Raw genomic sequence first — 23,944 nt, forward strand, 5'->3', positions numbered from 1 at the left:
AGACCCACTCCAATTTGCTTTCCGCCCCAATAGGTCCACAGACGACGCAATCACAACCACACTGCACACTGCCCTAACCCCATTAGGACAAGAGGACTACCTATGTGAGAATACTGTTCATTGACTACAGCTGAGCATTTAACACCATAGTACCCTCCAAACTCGTCATCAAGCTCGAGACCCTGGGTCTCGACCCCGCCATGTGCAACTGGGTACTGGACTTCCTGATGGGCAGCCCCCAGGGGGTGAGGGTAGGTAACAACATCTCCACCCCGCTGATCCTCAACACTGAGGCCCCACAAGGGTGCGTTCTGAGCCCTCTCCTGTACTCCCTGTTCACCCACGACTGCGTGGCCATGCACGCCTCCAACTCAATCATCAAGTTTGCAGATAGTAGGCATGATTACCAACAACGACGAGACGGCCTACAGGAAGGAGGTGAGGGCCCTCGGAGTGTGGTGTCAGGAAAATAACCTCACACTCAACATCAACAAAACAAAGGAGATGATTGTGGACTTCAGGAAACAACAGAGGGAGCACCCTCCTATCCATCTTGAAGGGACACCAGTGGAAAAAGTGGAAAGTTTTACATTCCTCTGCGTACACAGCACGGACAAACTGAAATGGTCTACCCACACAGACAGTGTGGTGAAGATGGCGCAACGGAGCCTCTTCAACTTCAGGAGGCTGAAGAATTTTGGCTTGTCACCTAAAAGCCTCACAAACCTTTACAGATGCACAATTGAGAGCGTCCTGGTACGGCAACTGCACCGCCCACAACCACAAGGCTCACCAGAGGGTGGTGCAGGCTGCACAAACGCATCACTGGGGGCAAGCTACCTGCCCTCCAGGACTCCTACAGCACCTACAGGAAGGCCAAAAAGATCATCAAGGATAACAACTACCCGAGCCACTGCCTGTTCACCCCGTTACCATCCGGAAGGCGAGGTCAGTTGGCGAGATTCAGTTGGCCGTTTTATGTGTGGATTAATTGACAGAGTAGAGGAGCTTGTGCATTTCAGGTAAAATAACAACTCAATGTTTATATCCCAGGACAAATTAGCTAGCAACAGCAAGCTAGCTAAATTTGACAAATTAGCTAGCAAGTGCAAGCTAACTAGCTAAATTGCCATACATGTTTAACCTCTCTAGGGTACGTGAGACGGTAGCGTCCCACCTCTTGAACAGCCAGTGAAACTGCAGTGCGCCAAATTCAAAACAACAGAAATCCCATAATTAAAGTTCCTCAAACATACATGTATTTTACACCATTTTAAAGATACACTTGTTGTAAATCCAGCCACAGTGTCCGATTTCAAAAAGGCTTTACGGCGCAAGCAAACCAAACGATTATGTTAGGTGAGTGCCTATTCACAGAATAACACAGCCATTTTTCCAGCCAAAGAGAGGATTCACAAAAAGCAGAAATATAGATCAAATTAATCACTAACCTTTGATGATCTTCATCAGATGACACTCATAGGACTTCATGTTACACAATACAATACATGTATGTTTTGTTTGGTAAAGTTCATATTTATATCCAAAAATCTGAGTTTACATTGGCGCCTTACGTTCAGAAGTTCCAAAACAGCCTTTGATTTTGCAGAGAGCCACATCAATTTACAAGAATACTCATAATAAACATTGCTAAAAGATACAACTGTTATGCACAGATTGTTTCAGATTTCAAAAAAGCTTTACAGAAAAAGCAAACCATGCAATAATCTGAGTCGGCGCTCAGAGCCCAATCAAGACACAAATATATCTGCCATATTATGCAGTCAACAAAAGTCATAAATAGCATTATAAATCTTCACTTATCTTTGCTGATCTTCGTCGGAATGCACTCCCAGGACTCCCACTTCCACCAGAATTTTTCAGTAATGTCCGTCATTTATGTCCAAATAGTTACTTTTGTTAGCGCGTTTGGTAAACAAATCCAAAGTCACGAAGCGCGTTCACTAAAAGCAGACGAAATGTCAAAAAGTTCCGTAACAGTCAGTAGAAACATATCAAACGATGTATTGAATCAATCTTTAGGATGTTTTTAACATAAATCTTCAATAATATTCCAACCAGAGAATTCCATTGTCTTCAGAAGTGCGATGGAACAGAGCTCCCTCTCATGTGAACGTGCATGGTCAGAGCATGGTCAGCTCATGGCAGACCTTACTCATTCCCTTCTCGTTCGGCCCCACTTCACAGTAGAAGCATCAGACAAGCTTCTAAAGACTGTTAACATCTAGTGGAAGCCTTAGGATGTGCAACATTACCAATATCCCACTGTATCTTCAATAGGAGCTGAGTTGAAAATCGACCAACCTCAAATTCCCCACTTCCTGGTTGGATTTTTTCTCAGGTTTTTGCCTGCCATATGAGTTCTGTTATACTCACAGACATCATTCAAACAGTTTTAGAAACTTCAGACTGATTTATATCCAAATCTTCTAATAATATGCATATTCTAGCTTTTATGCCTTTGTAGCAGGCCGTTTACTCTGGGCATGCTTTTCTTCCGGACGTGAAAATACTGGCCCTACCCCAAAGAAGTTAATGCTTTTCGACCTGTCCCCAAATTAATGTAATTGGTTCAGAGTTTGTTTTGCTATTTTAACCTGCGTGTCATGATCACGTTTGGTGTAGGGGAACAAAATACATTTATGCACGATAGCGAACGGTTTGGGTTCCCTGTTAGGTAGCTGTTGTGGAATTGTTAGATTACTTGTTAGATATTACTGCACTGTCGGAACTAGAAGCACAAGCATTTCGCTACACTCACATTTACATGTGCTAACCATGTGTATGTGACCAATAAAATTTGATTTGATTTTAATGTCGAGACTGTCACGTTCTGACTATAGTTCTTTTGTGTTTTCTTTGTTTTAGTGTTGGTCAGGACGTGAGCTGAGTGGGCATTCTATGTTGTGTGTCTAGTTTTCCCATTTCTATGTTTGGCCTGATATGGTTCTCAATCAGAGGCAGGTGTTAGTCATTGTCTCTGATTGGAAACCATATTTAGGTAGCCTGTTTTGTGTTGGGTTTTTGTGGGTGGTTGTCTTCTGTCTTCGTGTGTCTGCACCAGACAGAACTGTTTCGGTTTTTCCACATTTGTTGTTTTGTATTTTGTAGTGTTCACGTTTATCGTCTATATTAAACATGATGAACACTAACCACGCTGTGCTTTGGTCCTCTCCTTTGTCCATAGAAGAAAGCCGTTACAGAGACGCATTAATAATATTCATGAAATTTCCCCCCTACCTTCCTACGAAAGGGAATTTCGCCCACCGTATTTGTCATCTGCCCTCTTTGTTTCGAGTCGTCTTCACTATATTCCGGTTAAAACATGTATGGTTGAATGTCACCATATAGCTAATAGAACATCAAAAAATGAATTTGTGTTGATGAGAGATGACAGTCTGGTCAGTTTTTTCAATTTTGCAGAAAGGATTTTGTGTCATTTCATATGTACAGTTGAAGTCGGAAGGTTACATATGCCTTAGCCAAATATATTTAAACTCAGTTTTTCACAAATCCTGACATTTAATCCTGGTAAAAATTCCCTGTTTTAGGTCAGTTAGGATCACCACTTTATTTTAAGAATGTGAAATGTCAGAATAGTAGTGAAAATAATGATTTATTTCAGCTTTTATTTCTTTCATCACATTCCCAGTGGGTCAGAAGTTTACATACACTCAATTAGTATTTGGTAGCATTGCCTTTAAATTGTTTAACTTGGGTCAATCTTTTTGGGTGGCTTTCCACAAGCTTCCCACAGTAAGTTGGTTGTAACTGAATCAGGTTTGTAGGCCTCCTTGCTTTTTCAGTTCTGCCCACAAATTTTCTATGGGATTGAGGTCATAGCTTTGTGATGGCAACGCCAATACCTTGACTTTGTTGTCCTTAAGCCAATTTGCCACAACTTTGGAAGTATGCTTGGGGTCATTGTCCTTTTGGAAGACCCATTTGCCACCAAGCTTCAACTTCCTGACTGACGTCTTGAGATGTTGCTTCAATATATCCACATAATTTTCATCCATCATGATGCCATCTATTTTGTGAAGGGCACCAGTCCCTCCTGCAGCAAAGCACCCCCACAACATGATGTTGCCACCCCCGTGCTTCATGGTAGGGATGGTGTTCTTCAACTTGCAAGCTTCCCCCTTTTTCCTCCAAACATAACGATGGTCATTATGGCCAAACAGTTCTATTTTAGTTTCATCAGACCAGAGGACATTTCTCCATAATGTACCATCTTTGTCCCCATGTGCAGTTGAAAACCGTAGTCTGTTTTTTTTATGTCGGTTTTGAAGCAGTGGCTTCGTCCTTGCTAAGCGGCCTTTCAGGTTATGTCGACATAAGGCTCGTTTTACTGTGTCTTTAGATACTTTGTACATGTTTCCTTCAGCATCTTTACAGGGTCCTTTGCTGTTGTTCTGGGATTGATTTGCACTTTTCGCACCAAAGTACGTTAATCTCTTGGAGACAGAACACTTCTCCTTCTTGAGAGGTATGACAGCTGCGTGGTCCCATGGTGTTTATACTTGGGTACTATTGTTTGTACAGATGAATGTGGCACCTTCAGGTGTTTGGAAACTGCTCTTTTCTGAGGTTTTGGCTGATTTCTTTTGATTTTCCCATGATGTCAAGCAAAGAGGCACAGAGTTTGAAGGTAGCCCTTGAAATACATCCACAGTACACCTCCAATTGACCCAAATGATGTCAATTAGCCTATCAGAAGTTTCTAAAGCCATGACATCATTTGCTGGAATTTTCCAAGCTGTTTAAAGGCACAGTCATCTTAGTGTATGTAAACTTCTGACCCACTGGAATTGTGATACAGTGAATTATAAGTGAAATATTCTGTCTGTTAACAATTGTTGAAAAATTACTTCTGTCATGCACAAAGTAGATGTCCTAACCAACTTGCCAAAGCTATAGTTTGTTAACAAGAAATTTGTGGAGTGGATGAAAAACGAGTTTTAATGACTCCAACCTAAGTGTATGTAAACTTTCGACTTCAACTGTATATGCTGTGTTCTATTCCACAGTATTTTAGTCAATGCCACTCTGACATTGCTCGTTCTAATATTTATACGTTTCTTAATTCCAATTATTTTACTTTTAGATTTCTGTGTACTGTTGTGAATTGTTAGATACTACTGCACTGTTGGAGCTAGGAACAGAATCATTTCTCTACACCTGCAATAACATCTGCTAAATACAGTGGGGCAAAAAAGTATATAGTCAGCCATCAATTGTGCAAGTTCTCCCACTTAAAAAGATGAGAGAGGCCTGTAATTTTCATCATAGGTACACTTCAACTATGACAGACAAAACGAGAGAAAAAAATCCAGAAAATCACATTGTAGGATTTTTTATGAATTTATTTGCAAATTATGGTGGATAATAAGTATTTGGTCACCTACAAACAAGCAAGATTTCTGGCTCTCAAAGACCTGTAACTTCTTCTTTAAGAGGCTCCTCTGTCCTCCACTCATTACCTGTATTAATGGCACCTGTCCACAACCTCAAACAGTCACACTCCAAACTCCACTATGGCCAAGACCAAAGAGCTGTCAAAGGACACCAGAAACAAAATTGTAGACCTGCACCAGGCTGGGAAGACTGAATCTGCAATAGGTAAACAGCTTGGTTTGAAGAAATCAACTGTGGGAGCAATTATTAGGAAATGGAAGATATACAAGACCACTGATAATCTCCCTCGATCTGGGGCTCCACGCAAGATCTCACCCCGTGGGGTCAAAATGATCACAAGAACGGTGAGCAAAAATCCCAGAACCACACGGGGGGACCTAGTGAATGACCTGCAGAGAGCTGGGACCAAAGTAACAAAGCCCACCATCAGTAACACACTACGCCGCCAGGGACTCAAATCCTGCAGTGCCAGACGTGTCCCCCTGCTTAAGCCAGTACATGTCCAGGCCCGTCTGAAGTTTGCTAGAGAGCATTTGGATGATCCAGAAGAAGATTGGGAGAATGTCATATGGTCAGATGAAACCAAAATATAACTTTTTGGTAAAAACTCAACTCGTTGTGTTTGGAGGACAAAGAATGCTGAGTTGCATCCAAAGAACACCATACCTACTGGGAAGCATGGGGGTGGAAACATCATGCTTTGTGGCTGTTTTTCTGCAAAGGGACCAGGATGACTGATCCGTGTAAAGGAAAGAATGAATGGGGCCATGTATCGTGAGATTTTGGGTGAAAACCCTCTTCCATCAGCAAGAGCATTGAAGATGAAACGTGGCTGGGTCTTTCAGCATGACAATGATCCCAAACACACCGCCCGGGCAATGAAGGAGTGGCTTCGTGAGAAGCATTTCAAGGTCCTGGAGTGGCCTAGCCTGTCTCCAGATCTCAACCCCATAGAAAATCTTAGGGGAAAGTCCGTGTTGCCCAGCAACAGCCCCAAAACATCAATGCTCTAGAGGAGATCTGCATGGAGGAATGGGCCAAAATACCAGCAACAGCGTGTGAAAACCTTGTGAAGACTTACAGAAAACGTTTGACCTCTGTCATTGCCAACAAAGGGTATATAACAAAGTATTGAGAAACTTTTGTTATTGACCAAATACTTATTTTCCACCATAATTTGCAAATAATTTCATAAAAAATCCTACAATGTGATTTTCTGGATTATTTTTCCCTCATTTTGTCTGTCATAGTTGAAGTGTACCTATGATGAAAATCACAGGCCTCTCTCATCTTTTTAAGTGGGAGAACTTGCACAATTGGTGGCTGACTAAATACTTTTTTGCCCCACTGTATGTGTATGACCAAGGACTTTTGATTTGATTTAGTGTCCACCTTCCTTTCAAAAAAGCCCGCCTTGGTGGAGGGACAGGGTCAGAGCACGGAGCACCGCCCACACAAGTTGTAGTCTTTCAGAGACTGGAAAAAACATGTTACCTTGTATATTTAGTTATTTATCCGCAGATGAAAGACGTCCAGTGGATCTATCGAACAAGGACAATTTTATCTACCCAGAAATAAACAGTGCGATCGGTATATCCTAGAGGCCACAAAGCAGGACTACATTTTGTTTTCAGATCTCGCACACCAGAAGTCATCATTTGGTATATCGTTCGGTGCTTGAAGACCATCATTGGGTGTATCGTTCAGCGTGTGAAGCCCAGTGTCGCCCTCTTCATGGCCAATTATGTGTGAAACACATCTCACTGACTCTAGAAATCCCTCAGACATGATCAAAACAAACCCAGGGGTCCCCCAGGGGGAATTTCCCATATAATGGAAATACCCAGTCTTTGAGGTGACATTCATCTTTATACTGCTCTCATTGTTTTTCTGTGTAACTACTTTCAACCGGGTTACGTCCCACTAAGGGAAGGTTGGATTTGAGATTAAAAGTGTCCAATAGAGAGTGAGTATTTCAAACCATGTGTTACCCATTCCTCAACCTGGGTTCACAGCATGTATTCTCTTATCTTTGCTTTACTTAAACAGTAAAGGTACAGAACTCTGTGCTGAAAACACCAACTAAAATATGGACTGTGGTCCTATGATGTTAAAATTTTTATTAGATTTTCCTTTCTCTAACCAACATGTTTGGTTTATAATCAAACACATTCATGCTGGTGATCTGAGATAAAGTGATTCAGTACTGGGAGACAGTAACACAGCACTGCACATGAAGTTGCGGAATAGCAAGTTGCAGTTTTTTTTTGTGAGAGACATGTATGTTGGCCAGATATTTTTATTTGTATTTATTTCACTTTTATTTAACCAGGGAGGCTAGTTGAGAACAAGTTCTCATTTATAACTGCGACCTGGCAGATAGACTATAACTCTTCCAAATAATTAAAAACATATGGTGCAGATGGCATGATTCATTTGGTGGAAGTTGCACTGTTGACCATAAAAGCCTAGAACTGTCCTTCTAAGTAACTACATGTTGATGATGCATTGCCTCCGCAGCTAAAATTAATCAAAGCAGGTAACGTGTATTACTTTACCTACATCAAATGATGATTACTAGTACAGATGTAGGATCTTAAGTTGATCACCCTGTTGCCGGAGAACTTCCCCGCAATGCAGAAATGTTTTAACTTGTAGTGTATTTGAGGTTTTAAAAGGCTTCTGAAGTTTGTAATTTCCACTTAGAAATTTCAGACTTGATTTTCCATTAGGAAAAATGTATCAACCACTACAAAAATGTCCATTAATTACAATCTACCTAATAATTCACATTTCCTATTGCTGCAGGACTCTTTTCCTGCTGTAGCAAACTGTCTCGAATTAAGATTCCAAATCTGTAGCTTGGACAGTACATGACATCATTATAGCAAGAGAGTAGGAATATGTCTCTATTTGTATCAGAATTTTTTTTTGTCATGCTAAAATAATTTCTCATGTTGATATTTTGCCACCATTACAGTACGGTACAAACATAACACGTACTTAATATGTTTGTTTTTGTTTGTAATTAAGGCATATTGCTTAAAGCCAAGTTCTCCAGAGGCAGACAGAGAGAGAAACGTAATGTCCCATAAAACATAATTAATCACTCTTTAATTATTTTCAGATTTTCTTAAGGAAGCCATTTCAAAGGCTCAAAGCCCAACATTAATAACATTAAAGGCGAAAGACCCTCAGCTGAGGAATTAGACTGATAATAAAACATAAATATAATGGGCTGTGAGTGAGTCGCAGGGAAAAAGCCAGCAGAGTAATGGGGTTCAGATGTGACAAAGCGATAATTGAGCATTTGTTTTGGAATGGATCCACAGGCATTAGCCAGGATTGTGTGGACAGTTCAAAAGTATCTCATGGTTACATTTCAGAGATTATTAGGGACAGTACTTCACTCCTTGGCCTCCACTCACACCACAGAGCCTATGGGACAATTTTGTATCTTTGTTTGTAAATGGAATGTAAGCGTTATTTACTAAGATGAGATAGCCAAACACATTTTTTACAATTCTATACATTTTCACTTCTTATTAATGATATTAAATCTTTAGAGAAATCACTAAAACTCGTTATTCAACCACTCTACAAATGTCTTGCTAACAAACTATAGTTTTGGCAAGTTTTGACATCTACTTTGTGTATGACACAAGTCATTTTTCCAACAATTGTTTACAGACAGATTATTTCACTTATAATTCACTGTATCACAATTTCAGTGGGTCAGACGTTTACATACACTAAGTTGACTGTGCCTTTAAACAGCTTGGAAAATTCCAGCAAATGATGTCATGGCTTCGGAAGCTTCTGATAGGCTAATTGACATAATTTCAGTCAATTGGAGGTGTACCTGTGAATATATTTCAAGACCTACCTTCAAACTCTGTGCCTCTTTGCTTGGCATCGTGGGAAAATCAAAAGAAATCAGCCAAGACCTCAGAAAAAAATTGTAGACCTCCACAAGTCTGGTTCATCCTTGGGAGCAATTTCTAAATGCCTGAAGGTAGCACGTTCATCTGTACAAACAATAGTATGCAAGTATAAACACCATGGAACCACACAGCTGCCATACCGCTCAAGGAGACGTGCTCTGTCCAAGAGATGAATGGATGTGGTGCGAAAAGTACAAATCAATCCCAGAACAACAGCAAAGGACCTTGTGAAGATGGTGGAGGACACAGCTACAAAAGTATCTATATCCACAGTAAAACGAGTCCTATATCGACATAACCTGAAAGGCCGCTCAGCAAGGAAGAAGCCACTGCTTCAAAGCCGCCATAAAAAGGACAGACTACGGTTTGCAACTGCACATGGGGACAAAGATGGTACTTTTTGGAGAAATGTCCTATGGTCTGATGAAACAAAAATAGAACTGTTTGGCCATGAAGACCATCGTTATGTTTGGAGGAAAAAGGGGGAGTCTTGCAAGCTGAAGAACACCATCCCAACCGTGAAGCACAGAGGTGGCAGCATCATGTTGTGGGGGTGCTTTGCTGCAGGAGGGACTGGTGCCCTTCACAAAATAGATGGCATCCTGAGGGATGAAAATGATGTGGGTATATTGAAGCAACATCTCAAGACATCAGTCAGAAAGTTAAAGCTTGGTCGCAAATGGGTCTTCCAAATGGACAATGACCCCAAGCATACTTCCAAAGTTGTGGCAAAATGGCTTAAGGACAACAAAGTCAAGGTATTGGAGTGGCCATCACAAAGCCCAGACCTCAATCCTATAGAAAATTTGTGGGCAGAACTGAAAAAGCGTGTGCTTGCAAGGAGGCCTGCAAACCTGACTCAGTTACACCAGCTCTGTCAGGAGGAATGGGCAACGGACATAAATATTCCTAGAAAATATTACTATTCATGAAAATCACAAGTGAAATATATTGAGACACAGCTTAGTCTTTTGTTAATCACCCTGTCACCCTGTCAGATTTTCAAAAGATGCTTTACAGCCAAAGCTAGACAAGCATTTGTGTAAGTTTATCGATAGCCTAGCATAGCATTTTGTCCAGCTAGCAGCAGGTAACTTGGTCACGGAAATCAGAAAAGCAATCAAATTCAATCGTTTACCTTTGATGAGCTTCAGATGTTTTCACTCACGAGACTCCCAGTTAGAAAGCCAATGTTAATTTTTTCCAAAAATATTATTTTTGTAGGCGAAATAGCTCTGTTTGTTCTTCACGTTTGGCTGAGAAATCGACCGGAAACTACAATCACGAAAACGGTGAAAAATATTCCAAATTAGCTCCATAATATCAACAGAAACATGGCAAACGTTGTTTATAATCAATCTTCAAGGTGTTTTTCAAATATCTATTCGATAATATATCCACCGGAACAATAGGTTTTTCAGTAGGACCGATTGGAATAATGGCTACCTCTGTATTTTACGCGAGAGTCACTCTGAGAGTCATCAGGTGACCACTTACACAATGTAGCCGCTTATGGGTATTCTTCAACATAAATGCGTAAAACTCCGTCACAATGCTGTAGACACCTTGGGGAATACGTAGAAAAAGTAATCTGGTTGATAGCCCATTCACTGCTCAATAGGGACGCATTGGAACGCAGAGCTTTCAAAACACGAGGCACTTCCGGATTGGATTTTTCTCAGGCTTTCGCCTGCAATATCAGTTCTGTTATACTCACAGACAATATTTTTACAGTTTTGGAAACTTTAGAGTGGTTTCTATTCTAAGCTGTCAATTATATGCATATTCTAGCATCTTGTCCTAACAAAATATCCCGTTTACTTTGGGTACGTTATTTTTCAAAAATGAAAATACTGCCCCCTAGTCACAACAGGAAGTCCTCCTGTTCTCAACTCATGACCTGTATTAACTGCACCTGTTTGAACTCATTACATTTTATTGCATGCAATAAGTATTTGATCACCTTCCAACCAGTAAGAATTCCGGCTCTCACAGACCTTTTAGTTTTTCTTTAAGAAGCCCTCCTGTTCTCCACTCATTACCTCTATTAACTGCACCTGTTTGAACTCGTTACCTGTATTAATGACACCTGTCCACACACTCAATCAAACAGACTCCAACCTCTCCACAATGGCCAAGACCAGAGAGCTATGTAAGGACATCGGGAATAAAATTGTAGACATGCACAAGGCTGGGATGAGCTACAGGACAATAGGCAAGCAGCTTGGTGAGAAGGCAACAACTGTTGGTGCAATTATTAGAAAATGGAAGAAGTTCAAGATGACGGTCAATCACCCTCGGTCTGGGGCTCCATGCAAGATCTCACCTCGCGGGGCATCAATGATCATGAGGAAGGTGAGGGATCAGCCCAGAACTACACGGCAGGACCTGGTCAATGACCTGAAGAGAGCTGGGACCACAGTCTCAAAGAAAACCATTAGTAACACACTACGTCTTCATGGATTAAAATCCTACAGCGCACGCCAGGTCCCCCTGCTCAAGCCAGCGCATGTCCAGGCCCGTCTGAAGTTTGCCAATGACCATCTGGATGATCCAGAGGAGGAATGGGAGAAGGTCATGTGGTCTGATGAGACAAAAATATCATTTTTTGGTCTAAACTCCACTCGCCGTGTTTGGAGGAAGAAAAAGGATGAGTACAACCCCAAGAACTCCATCCCAACCGTGAAGCATGGAGGTGGAAACATCATTCTTTGGGGATGCTTTTCTGCAAAGGGGAAAAGGCACCGTATTGAGGGGAGGATGGATGAGGCCATGTATTGCGAGATCTTGGCCAACAACTTCCTTCCCTCAGTAAGAGCATTGAAGATGGGAGTGGCCTAGCCAGTCTCCAGACCTGAACCCAATAGAAAATCTTTGGAGGGAGCTGAAAGTCCGTATTCCCCAGCGACAGCCCGAAACCTGAAGGATCTGGAGAAGGTCTGTATGGAGGAGTGGGCCAAAATCCCTGCTGCAGTGTGTGCAAACTTGGTCAAGAACTATAGGAAACGTATGATCTCTGTAATTGCAAACAAAGGTTTCTGTACCAAATATTAAGTTCTGCTATTCTGATGTATCAAATACTTATGTCATGCAATAAAATGCTAATTAATTACTTAAAAATCATACTGTTAAGGGAATTTTTATCAATGATGACTAATTATGTATACATTTCAATCAGGACTGACTAATCAGAATACTATTATGTTACTGTATATGTACTAATCAGAATACTGTTATGTTACTGTATATGTATGAATTTTCTTTTTAATCCTAGTACTGAATATAATGTGTGTAAATATAATCAAGAATTAGAACAATGACTTTCTTGGTAGAAATGAATGAACTGTATCGCCAGACTGGCTAGAATGCTTATCTACACTGGCTGACCTTGGCTCTAGGCGAGGTGGGAAGGCTTGAGAACTATAGAGCCTTTCTACCAGTGTCAAGAGGAGACGGAACATTTAGAAAACGCTGACGTCATTTTCAGTTTATAACCTGTGGTAAAATGTGTAAGGAGCAGTACTCTCGTGAACAAAAGCTGCTGTTTGACTTTAAGACTGGGCTCTGTCCATTTCTATAAAATGAGGGTCATACAAATCCTTATGAATTGACAGAGTGTATTAAGTCTACCCCCTCCTTTTTCGAACATTCTGTTAAAAATCGCGCAACTTTTCAGCGTCCTGCTACTCATGCCAGGAATATAGTATATGCATATGATTAGTATGTGTGGATAGAAAACACTCTGAAGTTTCTAAAACTGGTTAAATCACGGCTGTGACTATAACAGATCGTGTGTTTCATCGAAAAGCGCAAGAAAAACTGCTCTCTGAAAGCTAAAAATAATTTCCATGCGTCACTTTCATGGGTTGTTAAAAGGGCACAAAATTAATTATGGACCTGCATGCAATTCCTACAGATTCCACACGATGTCGCCATTGTCGTCATTTTCCAGGGACTTTTTTGTTGGTAAATCCAACTAACTGGATTCAATTTCTTCCGGTCTCCGCCAGGATGTTGTGAGGTGCACATTTTCAGCCATTGATTTGAAGACGAGGAGCTATTGAATATACATCGCCCTGTAATCATTTTGATAGATTATAAACGTTTACTAATACCTAAAGTTGGATTACAAAAGTATTTCGAAGTGTTTTGTGAAAGTTTATCGTCTACTTTTTTAATTTTAAAAAATGACGCTGCGTTTTAAAACAATGTTTTTTTCTGAATCACACAGCTTCCATAGAAAGCTATTTTGGGTATATATGGACCGATTTAAACGAAAAAAAGACCCAATAGTGATGTTTATGGGGCATATAGGAGTGCCAAGAAAGAAGCTTGTCAAAGGTAATGAATGTTTTATATTTTATTTCTGCGTTTTGTGTAGCCGCGGCTACGCTAAATCTTTGTTTACGTCGCATTCAGGCATTTTGGGGTGTTGCATGCTATCAGATAATAGCTTCTCATGCTTTCGCCGAAAAGCATTTTAAAAATCTGACTTGTTGGCTAGGTTCACAACGAGTGTAGCTTTAATTCAATACCCTGCATGTGCATTTTGATGAACGTTTGAGTTTTAACGAGTACATTTAGCATTTAGCGTAGCGCATTTGCATTTCCAGGTGTCTACTTGAGACATCTGCGTCTCAAGTAGGAGAAAGAAGTTAATTTGAATTGGGTGTTAAAACATAGAGGAATTTAAATCCTGCAACACATACAATGTGATTTTCTGGATTTTTGTTTTAGATTCTGTCTCTCACAGTTGAAGTGTACCTATGATAAAAATGACAGACCTCTACATGCTTTGTAAGTAGGAAAACCTGCAAAATCGGCAGTGTATGAAATACTTGTTCTCCCCACTGTATATGTTCTATTTGAGATTCTTCAAAGAAGCCACCCTTTGCCTTGATGACAGCTTTAAACAGTCTTGGCATTCTCTCAACCCGCTTCACCTGGAATGCTTTTCCAACAGTCTTGAAGGAGTTCCCACATATGCTGAGCACTTGTTGGCTGCTTTTCATTCACTATGCGGTTCAACTCATCCCAGAACATCTCAATTGGTTTGAGGTTGGGTGTTTGTGGATGCTAGGTCATCTGATGCAGCACTCCACCAATCTACTTCTTGCTCAAATAGCCCTTACACAGCCTGGAGGTGTGTTGGGTCATTGTCCTCTTCAAAATAAAATTATATTCCCACTAAGCACAAACGAGATGTGATGGCGTATCACTGCAGAATGCTGTGGTAGCCATGCTGGTTAAGTGTGCCTTGAATTCTAAATAAATCACAGACAGTATCACTAGCAAAGCTCCCTCACACCATCACACCTCCTCCTCCATGTTTCCCTGTGGGAACCACACATTGAGAGATCATCCGTTCACCTACTCTGCGTCTCACAAAGACACGCGGTTAGAACTAAATATAAAACATTTGGACTCATCAGACCAAAGGACAGATTTCCCCTGGTCTAATGTCCTTTGCTTGTGTTTCTTGGCCCAATCAATTATCTTCTTATTATTGGTGTTCTTTAGTAGTGGTTTCTTTGCAGCAATTTGACCATGAAGCCCTGATTCACACAGTCTCCTCTGAACAGTTGATGTTGAAATGTGTCTGTTACTTGAACTCCGTGAAACTTTTATTTGGGGTGCAATATAAGGTGACGATTTCTGAGGCTGGTAACTCTAATGAACTTATTCTCTGCAGCAGAGGTAACTCTGGGTCTTCCTTTCTTGTGGCAGTCTTCATGAGAGCCAGTTTCATCATAGTGCATGATGGTTTTTGCGACTGCAAAGTTCTTTCATTTTTCCGGATTGACTTACCTTCATGTCTTAAAGTAATGATAGACTGTAGTTTCTCTTTGCTTATTTGAGCTGTTCTCGTCATAATATGGACTTGGTCGTTTACCAAATGGGGTTACCTTCTGTATATCACGCCTACCTTGTCCCTACACAACTGATTGGTTCAAATGCATTAAGAAGGAAAGAAACTCCACAAATGAACTTTTAACAAGGCACACCTGCATTCCAAACACACCGCCCGGGCAACGAAGGAGTGGCTTCGTGAGAAGCATTTCAAGGTCCTGGAGTGGCCTAGCCAGTCTCCTGATCTCAACCCCATAGAAAATCTTTGGAGGGAGTTGAAAGTCCATGTTGCCCAGCAACAGCCCCAAAACATCACAGCTCTAGAGGAGATCTGCATGGAGGAATGGGCCAAAATACCAGCAACAGTGTGTGAAAACCTTGTGAAGACTTACAGAAAACGTTTGACCTCTGTCATTGCCAACAAACGGTATATAACAAAGTATTGAGATAAACTTTTGTTATTGACCGAATACTTATTTTCCACCGTAATTTGCAAATAAATTCATAAAAAATCCTACAATGTGATTTTCTCTATTTTTTTTATCATTTTGTCTGTCATAGTTGAAGTGCCCCTATGATGAAAATTACAGGCCTCTCTCATCTTTTTAAGTGGGAGAACTTGCACAATTGGTGGCTGACTAAATACTTTTTTGCCCCACTGTATATATATATTTTTAAATAGAAACAATTACAGAGGTCCGAACCTCAGTGTCCTCATATGTAGTTATGGCCATGGCTACCTGGACAGATGTCTGTGCCTCTTTCCACCTTCCCTCTCCAACCAGGCAGTGTCTCCCTCCACCTCCCCTCTCCAACCAGGCAGTGTGTCTCCCTCCACCTCCCCTCTCCAACCAGGCGGAGTATCTCCCTCCACCTCCAACCAGGCGGTGTGTTTCCCTCCACCTCCCCTCCAACCAAGTGGTGCATCTCCCTCCACCTCCCCTCTCCAACCAGGCGGTGTGTCTCCCTCCACCTCCCCACACCAAACAGGCAGTGTCTCCCTTCACCTTCCCTCTCCAACCAAGTGGTGCATCTCCCTCCACCTCTCCTCTCCAACCAGGCGGTGTGGCTCCCTCCACCATCCCCCTCCAACCAGGCTGTGTGTCTCCCTCCACCTCCCCTCTCCAATCAGGCGTTGTGTCTCCCTCCACCTCCCCAACCAGGCGGTATGTCTCCCTCCACCTTCCCCTGTCCAACCAGGCAGTGTCTCCCTCCACGCCAAAGAAGCAAACCCTTGCTCCCTGGGTTCCCTTCACATGTTTGCTAACACTGCACCGACACCGCTGGCCTTTTTAAAAGACAATTATTCCCCCCTCCAGACACTCACTTCTCACCTTTTTAGTAAGCCACTCATAGACAATTTGGCAAAGGTGTCAGACTCTTAGACCTTAAGTGTGCCCATAAATTCTGTCACTTGGTTGCAAACATTTTAACCTCTTCCCCCAAGGTGTCTGTTTGCTTGTTTTTTGACTCGGTGGAACTGCAGCTTCCACACCTTTTTGGTGAATCAGGTGTGACTGGATGTTAAAGAAGCCATTTCTTAGGGAGTTGGGTGCGATAATTGCTTTATATGTGCCACCCTGGGTTCAAACAAAGCACATTGGACTGGTGTGGTTAGGGTTAGAGTGGCACCTCGGCGGGTGGTTAAGGTCAAAGGGGACCAGGGTTTTAGTTCAAGGCGGTAGCACCTCTGTTAACAGCATGTGTCTAACAGAGTGTGTGTGGGGTCGGCTTAGGATCGGGGTAAGCTCTGTATGTTGAGCAGTTACTGCTGAGACAATCAGAGGCATTCTCTGGTTCTCCCTGCTCAGAGAAACTTCCTTAGTAGAAACCGTGTTGAGCTATTTAAGCCCAGCCTTTGAGAAGTCCCCCCCCCCAGGTTGAAGCTCTCTTTGTCATTAATAATAAAATATAACTTGTTTTGAAAACCAGTTGTGGCACGTTTAGATTTAGGCTCATCAGAACTTGATGTGGATGCTGTGTGCAGATTTAAGAATCCAGAGGGCAATGGCAGGTTTCCTGGTTTAGCAGCACAGCGTGCTGACACTACCTGTGATGAGTGAGTCTCTGCCCTGCGTACTCTCAAAGCCTGCGTCCCAGGGAAAAGGCATGTCTGCAGACCATTGTGGATATCCTAAATAATACATAAAGTTAGGCTATATGAGTGAATACTCACACATGAATACAGTCGTTACACACAGAAATAAGAGATAAAGAGAGAAAGCTATTTGCCCGTATATGATTAGATTTGCCATTCGCTGTGGATAGATCATTTCAAACCCACATTATAACTCACATACCTACCTGTGTGTAAATGTACCAGAGCAGGCTCTAGGATTCCACAAATTCTGATTGCAAATTGGCAGTGGAACTCAATCTCCCTGCCCTGGGTTCATGAGCGAGCACCACCACACTATGTGTGATCTATGGGTAAGAAGTTGGCCATCCATCTTGCAGCAATTTAGCAGCATGCGTCTTGTACAGTGAATACATTAATCAGTTCTGATTCTGGGCCAGTCTATTAGGCACAACTTTTGATGGCACGGTTGAGGCATAATGAACAGAGGCAGGAAATGTTGCGGACATCAGTAAATTACTCAACAATCAAATGCGGTTGCCCAGATATCCCTGGAGGTTTGGGAAAATCATGGGCCTGTGCTGCATAGATGCATGTTTGGCTGAAGACAACACCAAATCAAATATTGACACCACATCAGTAGCAACACTGACTGATTAGAAAACGTCATAAATTATTGGGTGATGAATTACAACAAACCCTTGGACAGCTTTAACTTTTTCAGAGACAAGCAATCATCTTTCTACAAGCATAGTTTTTATTTGTACCTATAATTTTTATTTAACTAGGCAAGTCAGTTAAGAACAAATTCTTATTTTCAATGACGGCCTAGGAACAGTGGATTAACTGCCTTGTTCAGGGGCAGAACGACAGATTTTTACCTTGTCAGCTCGGGATTCAATCTTGCAACCTTTCGGTTGCTCTAACCACTAGACTACCTGACTTTATTGCCAACTTCATCTACACATCTTTCATAATTTTTATTTGCCCCAAACTTCCTCTATGTCCCTATAAAGTCCAGATGCAAAGCCTAGAGACAGGGTATTGATTAGTATGACTTACTTTTACTGCAGTTGAGTTTGATGACTTCACAAAGCAATAACTCACACAAAGTTGAACTTCTGTCTATAATTTAGCCAATATTTTGTGTGACCATAATGTTGGTAAGTCCATACTGCCACCTACCAGGGGCTGAGAGAATTGCTATGAAGATGTTTCCACATTTCCATAAGAGATGTTTAATACAGTATATGGTAAATAGTAGACTTCTTCACTGGTGAAGTAAAGATATATGGTCAATGACACCATTAACATAGTGCATGCGAACCATAATTCTAAAACCATTTTCCTGAACTTCGTCAAACTAATTTGAATTATTTGAGTTGGACCTCACAATCTTGCACTGGCTTCAATGCACTGGAAGGCCTAGTGCAGGGTTCCCCAACTGGTGGGGAATATGGCCCGCAGGTGGTTTTATTTGTCTCCCCAAGTTTTCTGAGCACAATTCTTTTGAATTATTATAATTTTTTATTGTTGGACATAAAAGACTGTAAAAACACAGGAAATCAACCAAGTAATTTTCATTTAAGAAATCTGTTCCAAAGTATTCCCATACAAAATAGAGAGACACGTGATCATATACAAATGTAAGCAAGGTTTGAAATTATTATGTTTTAGTCAAACATCGCTTTTTGGGCTTCTTGCGGTCAATTTGAGGTCTACAAATGATTTGTAAATATGTTCCGGCTCCCCGACCATCCACTCAAGAGAAAAAATGGCCCGCAGCTGAGTCTAGCTGATGATCCTTGGAGTAGTGCCTGCACGAAACTGCCTGATTTGAGGAAATATGGCAGTAGGATTGCAAAATCACTTTCCCACATTTCCAAGGTTTTCCAGAAAACCTGTTTTGGAAGCTGGGAATTTTGGAAAAGTTACCAGAGTTTTGCAACCCTACATGGGAGTGTGGTTGACTTAAATCCTTGAAGTTCTACAGGTTTTATCATTGCCTCTCCTAGCAACAATTCAGCCATTAGCCCACCAGAAAAAAAACTTTTATTGAGAGGTTATAAAGATCTATTGTTATGAGTCATGAGATTTGTACTAGTATGTTGGAGCTAGGAGAATTCAGTCAGTATATGGCAGAGGTTTATAGTGGTGGCTCTCTGTTCTAGCCCTAGGGGGATGATAGTGAGCCAGGGGAGGAAACTCTAAAGGGTCGTGCCACTGGGAAGAGGAAAATGGAGCGGATAAATTACCCGAAATTCAGCTGGCAGCACATCTGAGACCACGGCACAGCAAGGAAAATCGGTTGACGTGAGTGTGTCGGGTGCATACCAAAAGGAGCTGTCAATGTCCTAAGGTCAGCACAGGCCTGTGGGGAAGTAGAGTGCCCTCCACCCTTGTCAGCCCATCTCCTAACTTCCCTGAATCTTTTAAAAGAACAGCTTTCCTGTACCAAGGTATAGCAGTGATGTTAATATGAGTTTCAGGAGAAATTAGAATGCTATTAGAAAACCACTTTCAGGGTAGATTACAATCATAAAGAACCGCAGGTACCAGTCATGCTCGTCTGAAGGCACAATAATATGGACATAAAATGAGTGTGTGTCAGCAGGAGCATGACTGTGCATAAGTTACAGTAGATGTAAGCAGGGTACAATATCCTTATTTCCACTTCTCTGAAGCACATTATCAATTTCAATTATCAATAGAATGTCTTCAGGATAAATCAGATTCTCATCACAGCCTCAATATCTTCCTATGCCACATGATGACTCGCTAGCAGCTAGCTGGAGGGTGATTGATAACAGGAAACAATTGAGAATGACTTCCAAGAAGTCAAAGCAAAGACAAAAAAACATCTTATTTGTGCTTCCTGTCTGTACCACAGACTAAAGGACTTTCGTCAGAGAGGCAACAGCAGCAGGAGGTGAGGCTACAATAGCAGTCAGAGGCTACAGCAGCAGTCAGTGAGCCACAGCAGCAGTCAGTGAGCCTACAGCAGCAGCCAGTGAGGCTAGAGCAGCAGTAAGTGAGGCTAGAGCAGCAGTCAATGAGGCTACAGCAGCAGTCAGTGAGGCTACAGCAGCAGTCAGTGAGGATACAGCAGCAGTCAGTGAGGCTACAGCAGCAGTAAGTTATGCTACAGCAGCAGTAAGTGAGGCTACAGCAGCAGTCAGTGAGGCTACAGCAGCAGTCAGCGAGGCTACAGCAGCAGTCAGTGAGGATACAGCAGCAGTCAGTGAGGCTACAGCAGCAGTCAGTGAGGCTACAGCAGCACTAAGTGGGGCTACAGCAGCAGTAAGTGAGGCTACAGCAGCAGTCAGTGAGGCTACCAGCAGTCAGTGAGGCTACAGCAGCAGTCAGTGAGGCTACAGCAGCAGTCAGTGAGGCTACAGCAGCAGTCAGTGAGGCTACAGCAGCAGTCAGTGAGGCTACAGCAGCAGTCAGTGAGGCTACAGCAGCAGTCATTTAGAGTACAGCAGCAGTCAGTGAGCCTACAGCAGCAGTCAGTGAGGCTAGAGCAGCAGTCAGTGAGGCTAGAGCAGCAGTCAGTGAGGCTACAGCAGCAGTCATTTAGAGTACAGCAGCAGTCAGTGAGCCTACAGCAGCAGTCAGTGAGGCTACAGCAGCAGTCATTTAGAGTACAGCAGCAGTCAGTGAGCCTACAGCAGCAGTCAGTGAGCCTACAGCAGCAGTCAGTGAGGATACAGCAGCAGTCAGTGAGCCTACAGCAGCAGTCAGTGAGGCTACAGCAGCAGTCATTTAGAGTACAGCAGCATTCATTTAGAGTACAGCAGCAGTCAGTGAGGCTACAGCAGCAGTCAGTGAGGCTACAGCAGCAGTCATTTAGAGTACAGCAGCAGTCAGTGAGCCTACAGCAGCAGTCAGTGAGGCTACAGCAGCAGTCAGTGAGGCTACAGCAGCAGTCAGTGAGGCTACATCAGCAGTCAGTGAGCCTACAGCAGCAGTCATTTAGAGTACAGCAGCAGTCATTTAGAGTACAGCAGCAGTCATTTAGAGTACAGCAGCAGTCATTTAGAGTACAGCAGCAGTCATTTAGAGTACAGCAGCAGTCAGTGAGTCTACAGCAGCAGTCAGTGAGCCTACAGCAGCAGTCAGTGAGCCTACAGCAGCAGTCATTTAGAGTACAGCAGCAGTCAGTGAGGCTACAGCAGCAGTCATTTAGAGTACAGCAGCAGTCAGTGAGGCTACAGCAGCAGTCATTTAGAGTACAGCAGCAGTCAGTGAGGCTACAGCAGCAGTCATTTAGAGTACAGCAGCAGTCAGTGAGGCTACAGCAGCAGTCAGTGAGGCTACAGCAGCAGTCAGTGAGGCTACATCAGCAGTCAGTGAGCCTACAGCAGCAGTCATTTAGAGTACAGCAGCAGTCATTTAGAGTACAGCAGCAGTCATTTAGAGTACAGCAGCAGTCATTTAGAGTACAGCAGCAGTCAGTGAGGCTACAGCAGCAGTCAGTGAGGCTACAGCAGCAGTCAGTGAGGCTACAGCAGCAGTCAGTGAGGCTACATCAGCAGTCATTTAGAGTACAGCAGCAGTCATTTAGAGTACAGCAGCAGTCATTTAGAGTACAGCAGCAGTCATTTAGAGTACAGCAGCAGTCATTTAGAGTACAGCAGCAGTCAGTGAGTCTACAGCAGCAGTCAGTGAGCCTACAGCAGCAGTCAGTGAGCCTACAGCAGCAGTCATTTAGAGTACAGCAGCAGTCAGTGAGGCTACAGCAGCAGTCATTTAGAGTACAGCAGCAGTCAGTGAGGCTACAGCAGCAGTCATTTAGAGTACAGCAGCAGTCATTTAGAGTACAGCAGCAGTCAGTGAGGCTACATCAGCAGTCAGTGAGCCTACAGCAGCAGTCATTTAGAGTACAGCAGCAGTCATTTAGAGTACAGCAGCAGTCATTTAGAGTACAGCAGCAGTCATTTAGAGTACAGCAGCAGTCATTTAGAGTACAGCAGCAGTCATTTAGAGTACAGCAGCAGTCAGTGAGGCTACAGCAGCAGTCAGTGAGGCTACAGCAGCAGTCATTTAGAGTACAGCAGCAGTCATTTAGAGTACAGCAGCAGTCAGTGAGGCTACAGCAGCAGTAAGTGAGCCTACAGCAGCAGTCATTTAGAGTACAGCAGCAGTCAGTGAGGCTACAGCAGCAGTCAATGAGTCATGAGTCCTCAAAATGCTCCTTCCGTCTCCTGGAGGGGAAAAGAGGGGGGTTCTGTAGCAATCTGAAAAAGGGGTGGAGGACAGCTCCATTTCTCACACACTGATAGACAATTTACCTATACCTACATGTACAAATTACCTTGACTAACCTGTACCCCCGCACATTGACTCGGTACCGGTACCCCCTGTATATAGCCTCGTTATTGTCATTTTATTGTGTTACTTTTTATTTTATATCTTTAGTTTATTTAGTAAATATTTTCATAACAATTTTTTGAACTGCATTGTTGGTTAAGGGCTTGTAAGTCAGCATTTTACGGTAAGGTTGTATTCGGAGCATGTGACAAATAACATTTTATTTGATTTTAGGGTCTCTGCATTGGCTGCCTGTGAGTTTTAGAATTGATTATTCTATTGGTTTTTAAATCAATCCACGATTGTGCACTCCAATACATGTCAGACATGCTTTTAAGTTATGTACCCAGTAGGTCCCTCAGGTCCTCTGACACAGGCCTTTTAACTATTCCAAAGCCTAGGACCAAGAGGCATGGAGAGGCAGCCTTTAGTTACTACGCCCCACGGCTCTGGAATAGCCTGCCAGAGGACCTGAAAATGTGGACATATTTAAAAGATATCTTAAAACACACCTTTTTAGCTTTGCCTTTCCTTAGGGTGCTTTATAGTCGTGCAGTTTTTATTGTTATTCTTTTGTTTTTTATCCTCTATTTGTTGTGTAGTAAATATTTCAGATTTTTTTGCATTCCATGTCTGAAATGTGCTGTATAAATAAAGCTTGATTTTGAATTATAATAAAGAAATAGCTAAAGCAACACAATATGGAGAAAAGTATTAACTAGATAGAATACTTTGAGATTTTCCCACTGTCAGAAGGGTTTGATCGGAACCTCCAGGGTGGGTTTACATACTAATAAGAGTGTTGGACACAGAGCTATACTCAACCCGTTGTACGAAAGATCTGTGTTATACCGCAATTGTAAGGTCATTTCTGATTGAGTGGACATATGCAGAGTTTACCGTGAATGCGGTCTCAGCGAATACGGGAACAATGCCTATAAATTAAAATTGCGCTATAGCGCAGATCTTCCGCGGTACTGATTGAATCTAGGCCTGAGAGGAACAGACGTGAATAATGCCTGAGATGGAGCATTGTGACAGCCCAGACTTTTATACAAAAGGAGGATGGCATCAGGGCTGTAAATGCAGTCTACTGTCAGGCTAGTAGAGATAAAGTATTATCTAATAGCCATTATCTAACACAACTATCCATGCCTGGGGTAACCTAAGCAGCTACCCATATCAACATCCATCTAATGCTCTACAACTTCTATAAATAACAAGCTAGTTTTGCAGAGAACAAATTATTTCCACCAGCTTTACATCACCAAAAGTGGTGTGTGTATGTGTGTGTGTGCGTGTGTTGAAATCAGAGCCTAGA

General features: G+C 42.3%; 1 protein-coding gene across 1 annotated transcript; it reads left to right on the forward strand.

Moving 5' to 3' along the window:
- Positions 1-399: 399 nt before the first annotated feature.
- LOC139422391 (golgin subfamily A member 6-like protein 25) lies at positions 400-22,418 on the forward strand. Its single transcript, XM_071173591.1, has 5 exons — positions 400-756; positions 852-943; positions 16,019-16,478; positions 20,201-20,239; positions 20,652-22,418. The coding sequence occupies exons 1-5, from the start codon at positions 400-402 to the stop codon at positions 22,416-22,418; spliced, it is 2,715 nt and encodes a 904-aa protein (XP_071029692.1).
- The last annotated feature ends 1,526 nt before the right edge of the window (positions 22,419-23,944 follow it).

This window comes from Oncorhynchus clarkii, chromosome 12 (genome assembly GCF_045791955.1).
Source record: "Oncorhynchus clarkii lewisi isolate Uvic-CL-2024 chromosome 12, UVic_Ocla_1.0, whole genome shotgun sequence".
Classification (NCBI taxonomy): Eukaryota; Metazoa; Chordata; class Actinopteri; order Salmoniformes; family Salmonidae; genus Oncorhynchus; species Oncorhynchus clarkii.